This window comes from Mesoplodon densirostris, chromosome 2 (genome assembly GCF_025265405.1).
Source record: "Mesoplodon densirostris isolate mMesDen1 chromosome 2, mMesDen1 primary haplotype, whole genome shotgun sequence".
Lineage (NCBI taxonomy): Eukaryota > Metazoa > Chordata > Mammalia > Artiodactyla > Ziphiidae > Mesoplodon > Mesoplodon densirostris.
This window is the reverse complement of record NC_082662.1, coordinates 106,199,932-106,207,387: the sequence shown is the minus strand read 5'-3', so window position 1 is coordinate 106,207,387 and position 7,456 is coordinate 106,199,932. Positions and strand designations below refer to the sequence as shown.

The window sequence follows — 7,456 nt, the reverse complement described above, 5'->3', positions numbered from 1 at the left end:
ATTTAATTAAATCACTCAAGAAACTAAGCTGGCTGGCAATATGGAGTTTCTTTGCCCTTGATACCCTAAAGTGATGCTTTCTAAGAGATCCCACAAAAAGCTTTGAAACACAAAGTCCCTTACCCTACTGGGAAAGCAACAGTGGCCTAGAACTCTCCCATTTGCTAAGCTTGCTTCAGACTAGAGATTAACACTGTTTGCCTTCTAAAGTGCAGAGTATAAACAAGTATGGTCAATCTACCAGAGTAAGGAAGATTATTCTTCTTCATTCTCTCAATTCTTCCCAAATACACCAGAAGGAATCCTCTTGAGGATGCCTTGGGGGCTCGGACACACACGAGGCCCCACTGATGGAAGGAGCGCCTACCTCACACGCAGCACAGGGACAGCAGGTGCGAATCTAAAGCAATTTTAAACCAGAGAACTCTGCCCGCAGGCGCAGACCATTCCACAGGTCACTCGGATCTACTGAAATTCCTGGATTTGTTTGCTGTCCAAAAAGCCTGGAGAAGGAAACCACTATTTTTGAAAAAACAAAAACAGAAATCAGCCAAAGTACTCCAGAAAAAAAAGCCAGTCATACTTGGAATGTGACCAAAATGGGTTTCCGATTAAAACATGGGAAGACCCTCACATCAGTTACGGCAATGACTCTAGACTCGGCACAATCCTTAGTCTTGGGAAGAGCAAAACAAAAGTGATGAGCTGATGAGGGAAACAAAAAAGTGTCATTCAATAAGAATTCCTCACTTTAAAGAAAAGAAAAATTGAACATTCACGTTTCCTATTTACAATCCCCCACCACAATTCTACTGAACATTATGTTGCACAGTTTATTTTGTTTTCAAGTTACATTTCAAGAAAAGGTCTTTTTTTTTTTTTCTCAGCAATATCTCACCATTCTTCGTGATAGCACAGCATCTAAACCATAAACCACTTCCAACCAGATTGTAATTCTCCAGCTATCGGCTTTGGTTTATTGAGGAGAGAAATCCTCAGCTCTGCTGACAGAGAATAAACATAAGCAATTTAGTCCCTTGAACAAAAATTAAGCCACAAGAGCACCCTCATGTTTACCATTTTCTGCAGGACTAAAATTGACAGAAGCAAATAGACCATCGGCACAACTTTCATGTAAGTGCTGAGAATTCCAAGTGAGGGCCGACATCCCCTACCCTAGGCTCCAGTGAGAAGCCCAGCAGCTGGAGACTTCTACACTGCCCACGTGTTTCCCAATCTCAGCGACCGCACGGAGCTCAGACGTCCTTGTGCTGATGTTTGGAACACGGCATGTTAGTGTCTGTCTTGGAAAGATGTGGATAGGTCATAGTTCCTATAGCATTTTCCAAAGTGGCACTGGAATAACAGGTCCCTTTAGGGTTGGCTCATGATATACTGGAGACCCATTCCAATGGCACACAAAGAAAAAAAAAAAAAAAAAAAGCAGAATCAGAGCTGAGTTCCTCTTTAAAAGCCAAACACCTACATCTAGAAGAAGGCTCCCCTACCTGAGAGCCCTCGCCCTACAGGGGTTCCCCCTGTGGAAACCCTCGGGTCTCAAGGTTAGTTACAGGGCAGCCAGGTGGGGTAGGGCTGGCTGTAGGTGACCGGAGGGTGGGCCACGTAGTAATTGTTGAAGTTGCCGTCACTGACGTACGGTGCGGGCTGGTAGTAACAGGTGACGGTGGTGGCATTGGGGATGATGTTCTGCTCGGCCAGCACGCGCAGGGCCAGCAGGGAGATGAGGTTCAGGGTCTGCCTGCGCTCGTGGCCCATGAGGCACACGGTGCTCTCGTTCACCACCCTGCGCAGGGTCATGAGGTAGTCGTACTTGCTCCTCTCTTCCTCGGCAAAGTGGTTCTGCAGGTAGGTCTCCAGCTTCCTCTGCTGCTCGAGGATGTCGGGGAAGTCGATGAAGAACCGGGAACACATGTAGCGCTCCAGGGTCTTTATCTCGTCCTGGTCGGTGGGCCTGAAGTCCCGCACCAGGAGGTTGCTGTACTTGAGCAGCCCCCCGCCCCGGATCTCCTCGGGGTTCTTGGTGGCGATGAGTCTGTTCTGCAGGTGGTCCAAGGCTTCCTCGAAGTCCCCGTACACGCTCTCCCCGATGACAGTGGGGTGCAGGTGCTCGGAGAGGGGGTGGCTGGAGCAGTCATAGAAGAAGAGCAGGGAGTCCAGGATGATCTGGAAAGAGTCCACACTGAACTCGAACTGACGCCGGATGGAATCCACAAACTTCAGCTCCACGTTCCGCCCGTTCTTGTTGGAGAGGGAGATCAGGCTCCAGCGGTCAGTGTCCGTGCACACCTTCACCAGCTTCTGGACGTACGCCTCCTTCAGAGTGACTGGGCTGATCTTGAGCTTGTTCACGCCCTCCGGCAGGAAGTTCAGGAGGGAGCACAGAACCACATCCCTGACCAGTTGAAACTCGGCCTCTGTGGGCAGAGCCACGTGAAAGATGAGGTCCAGGTCTTTGCAACCCAACCCGTTGTCTTTGACCAAGACGTGGCCGGCCGCAGAGCCGTTCAGCCGGACGTCCTGCACTTTGATGCCCGCCTCCTCCAGCCGGCCGCGGACTGTCTGCACGATGTCCTTCAGCGTGATCTCCAAGGTGGGGAAGTTGCCTCGTCCGTGGATGGGTACGACCTCGGTCAGGACCTCATGCAGCCGGCTCACCTGGTCCCAGGTGAGCACGCTGAAGGACACGCAGTCGCTGGTACTGCTGCTCTCCTCTGCCATCTTGGGGGATGTTCTTGCCGGGGAAACTGAAAGGGAGGGAAGAGAAACAGAGTTAGGATTCACTTCTATGTGGCAAAGCAGCTCCAGGGACTCCGAGATGGTGCTAGTTTCTCTCTGAACGTCTTCCTTACTGCAAAGTGGCAAAGAGCACCTACCGCCGGGTGCTGCTGTTGAGGATTAAATGAGCTTAAACACGTTAAGAACAGTGCCTGCATGGAGTAAGGACAATATACACATAAACTTACCCTACACCAAATCTAACAACTTCAGACTTTTGTTTTCTGTGGGGTTTGTTTGTTTTGCCCGTTTTGTCTGCGTGAGGGTAGGGTCGGGGGTGGAGCCTGTGTGTGAAGGTAAGCAGACAAACTTACTAGACCGAGTAACCTAAGCACAACATTATTCAGTAGAGGGTCTACAGGTTTTGCTAATTTTCCTTGTTTTCCATGGAAATCACCTCTCCTGCTTTGGGCTCCCTAACTACATCCTGAGCTGGTTGATACCTCGGGACAATGCCCACACAGGACACAGGATCCACAAGAGAAGCTTCCTTCTCTTCGTGAATAGGTGGATTCTCAACCCTGGGCTTAGTCCTGCTAGAATCAAATATGCCGATATCCTTTTCACTTACGGGAGCTGTCTGCCCCGTAACAAACAATCCTGTTATCCAGGGTAGGACCAAGGAGGTGTCTGAATGACAAAATTCCTGAGTAACAAAGGGTTAGGTCAGCCAAGCAGTGGAATCGCTCTGCCCAGCAAGGAGGCCCCACACAGGATGTGGAAAACCTCCTCAGGGCAGTGTGATTTTTCAACTGTATTTTGAAAGCGAATCCCTTCAGTCTACCCAAGGAGAACAAAGTTACTAGGAGTACTAGGAGAAAAACATGCTTCTGAGCACATCACCGGCTAGAACCACAAGGGTACCAAAGTAATTTTCAACTAAGTTATATTGTTCAGAAAATGAAACAACAGATTCCCTGGAAATGCTAATATGTAATAACAAAAACGGATACATTAGAAAGTCCAGGTGCTGTGGATCCACATGGGTCACATATTATTAGCTAGATGAATGTAAAAGGCTGAGGTGCTGCCCTCAGCCTTCACTGCAAACAGAAAGTTTTGCCACCCCCTTCACTTTTCTGACTTGCTAGACACACAGAATCCATCCCAATGACCTGCAGTTTCATTGTTTGGAAGCGGCTGCCTTTAAAAGCACGTCCAGCATGCATAGTCCTGGGGTTCCAACTTGGGTTTTTAGTCTTGCACTGGTGCCAGGGACCCTCGCCTTATCTATAGAGCTCAGACCAATGGGATGGTTGTTGATCCATGCTGGGGGCACCATTGGACACACCAAGACGAGCTTTCCAGGAGCTGGCCATCAAAGAGGAGGGTGAGAACACAGTGTCTCAATATGAGGCAGTGTGTCAGTGAAAGAAAATGTAATATGAAGGTAGAAGACGTGTCAGTTGATTGGGGCGAACAGGAAGGCCACAGAGGAGCTCAGTTATGGGGCGGGGACACAGCTGCCAGAAAGGCAACAAGAGCTCCCAGCTGGGTTTGAGGGGCAGAAGGCAGCCGAGCCCTGACAAGTTGTCCAGTCTGGCCACCATGTGCCTCTTCTCAAGCCAGATCACAGGCTCCCTTTAGTATGTAGGTTAAGGGACTGAACTTGCTTAGTTGGCCATGGGAAAGTAGATCACATGATTAAAGCAGGCTCCAGGAAGGCCAGTGGGGGATGGGCACTCTTCTGCTTGCTACTGAAGAATACTTGCCAAAGGGAAGGTAAACGTTTTTCTTCAGACCTGTCTGGACAGCGTTAGAAAGCCCTAGGCTATCTAGATTATCCTACCAAAGCACTTCTAAGTTAAGGACACCAAGCAAAATTTGTGATGAAATATTTGATGTTTACTGTGGCTGGCCTTTGGTTTCAAGTCAGACTTGGGACAGTAGAGATCTCATTTTAATGTGCTCTATATACACTTGGTTCTTTGTGGCCCCTTTAATGATGAGCGTAGCACACATTACACTTGTGCCAACTGTGTAGGGCATTACACAATTAAGTTCAAATGATTACAGAAAGGTATGGCTCCAGCTTTGTTTTGAAACACTGCTAAACTATGATTCAGTGACATAGATTTCTGCCAGGTGTGTTGATTTACCTATAAAAATACAACTTGCTTTACCCTGTGTATCAGCTGTTAGTGTGCTTCCGAGGCTCGGGTTTCTGATATGGGCATAAGAAGTCACAGCAATAGAGGAGCTGCAATTCAATCAGTACTTGGAAAAGAAGGGAACAATTAATTTTAAGAAAATCTCTAGGAAGAAACTCAATAATGTTGTAGAGGAGAATAGTTGTAGGAATCACTTTTGACTCGTGCCTTTTTTTAAGGACTTGTTAAAAAAAGAAGTCATCTAAAGTCAGGACTACTCCCACCTCTAGAACAGTGGCTCTTAACACTAGAAGCGGGACATCTATGACCAGAGAGGATCTGAGGAAAGCTATCACTCATTCTTGGGGCGGGGGTGGAGGGTGGGAGGTGTAGTACATATGCATGAAAATTTTCACATATTTTAAAATCTCTGAAATTGTAGTAGATTCAAAGTTAGAATCTATTGTAGACTGAAAATTTGTAAGGTTCTAATGGGAAGAGGGGCAGGAATAGCCAGAAAAGTTATTAAAAATTGGAATGATGTCTACTAGCCTGGTAAGAGATATTATGAAGCTACAATAACTGATAACAGCAATGATATTGGCAGAAAAAGGCAGACAAATAGATGAAACAGAATTTTTAAAATCTAGAATGAAAATCTAGTACATAAGGGGATTTAGTGTATAAAAAGGAGGCATTCAAAATAGTAAAGGGGAATTTTTGAGACATCTGGATAGTTATCTAGATTTTTAAAATAAACAAGGATGGCTCCTTAGCTTGTGCCAATCTAAGATCTAGACGGATGAATCAAAGACTTAAGTGTAAAAGGATGAAACCCTAACAATACCAGAAAAACATGAAACTTATGTAAATTTATATAGAATAGGTATTCCTTTCTAAATCACATAGAAGTCACAAAAAATTGATACATTTGCCTATATAAAAATTAAAACATCTACCTGGTGAAAACACCATAAAGACGTGAGAAGACAGAACCAGGAAAATACTTGTAACATTAGACAAAGCAGTCATTTCCTTAATGAATAAGGAGCTCCTACACATCAGAAATACTAGAACCCCAACATAAAAGAAGGGGCAAAGGACATAAACAGTGGCTCAGACACTTAACATATTCAAACTTACCTTAAGGGATGGGCAAATTTAGACTTCAATGTATCATTTTTACCTATCAGATTGGCAAAGACCAAGAAGCAGACACTTCTGGTACACTGCCCGTGGGTTCCCTCTGAAGAACAACATGGGACTCTCAATTTTAAGTGGACATACTCTTTGGCATAGCAATTCTACTTCTAGGAAGTCCACTTTGGATTTTATCCTGTGAGTATACATGCAAGTATGCGCAAGGATATTCATTGAAGAATTATTTATAAAGCTACAAATAGTGATTGGTAAAGAAAGTTAAATGACGATGCATGTATACAACAGGATACAAATGCCTGCAGTTGTCCAAAAGAATGGTGGCTGCTCTATCTGTATGAATATGAAATGCTTATCAAGATAGATTAATAAAAAAGCAAGTGTGAAACTGTATGTGTAAAAGCACAAGTCTATGCTTACACAATCAAAAATCTCTGGAAGGATATACAAGTAGTTCAGCTTACACCAAATACCACTTCTAGGCTGGGGTACAGGGTACAAAGAAAACTTATTTTATCTCTTTTGAATTTGGAACCTACATATGTATTAGTTGAAAAAAGTTAAAATCTTATGAGCCATATTCCAAAATCTCTCCCCTTTGAGCCTTCTAATCTGCTACCTTGTTTAATTCCTTCAATTCCTTTCCTCCTAGCCCTCCCCACCATCCCTGTATCCATGTGCCCAAACCGAATACACTTAGGAGCTTCCCCTCCAAGCCTAAAAACTGATCTCTAGAGGGGCAGGCAGAGGAGGAAGGACAGTGTTTATCTGGAATGGCTTTTAGTCAATTTTCTACTTCTGCGGTGTTTAAAAGACGATGTCCATTGTTTATCCAAAAAAACCCCAAAACTTTCAAAACAATGGATGTCATTTCATCCAGTGTCATTCTATGTTTAGTATCCAAAAATGTTTTCTGTAGTTTTACAAGAATTACTATTTCTCATTTCAGACATATTACAGCTATCCTCATGGTGCTGTTGGTTACTGGCTACAGTTGCAAGAACCTTAATAAATGCAGTAAACACTTTCTCAGGAACCTAAGATGCCTATAGTTGGCATCTTCCATGTCAACAACTTCTGACACATATATGAATAATGGAGTTAACTCTTAGAAAAAAAGTAGTCTATATAAAAGCACAGTGCAGAACATGTGCCAAGTCCAACATATAGTTTTTAATTCTCCCAATTTACTGTGACTTAAATCTGGAGCAGCTCTTGAAGCTATTGAAGGCTCAAATTTAGGCTGAGTTATATTTGTTGTTTAGCTTATTAGAAGAGCCCAAAATAAGTTATCGATGCCTATTAGAAATGAATCCTTTGTTTTTCCTCACCCATCCAAACAATTTCAAATATCAAAAGTACATTTACAGGTTACTCAGACAAACGTGGTATTACCAGAATAAGTCCAAGTC

The 7,456-nt window shown here is 44.4% G+C and overlaps 1 protein-coding gene across 1 annotated transcript; it reads right to left on the bottom strand.

Annotated features, from left to right (window-relative positions):
* Window positions 1–1,563: 1,563 nt before the first annotated feature.
* Window positions 1,564–2,751, bottom strand: TENT5C (terminal nucleotidyltransferase 5C). Its single transcript, XM_060086820.1, has one exon. It carries the CDS (start codon window positions 2,737–2,739, stop codon window positions 1,564–1,566), a length of 1,176 nt encoding a protein of 391 aa, XP_059942803.1. The 5' UTR covers window positions 2,740–2,751.
* Between the last annotated feature and the right edge of the window lie 4,705 nt (window positions 2,752–7,456).

Bases quoted from the DNA above. Each gene is read 5' to 3' on its own strand.
- TENT5C (XM_060086820.1), bottom strand. From the start codon at position 2,739: ATGGCAGAGGAGAGCAGCAGTACCAGCGACTGCGTGTCCTTCAGCGTG.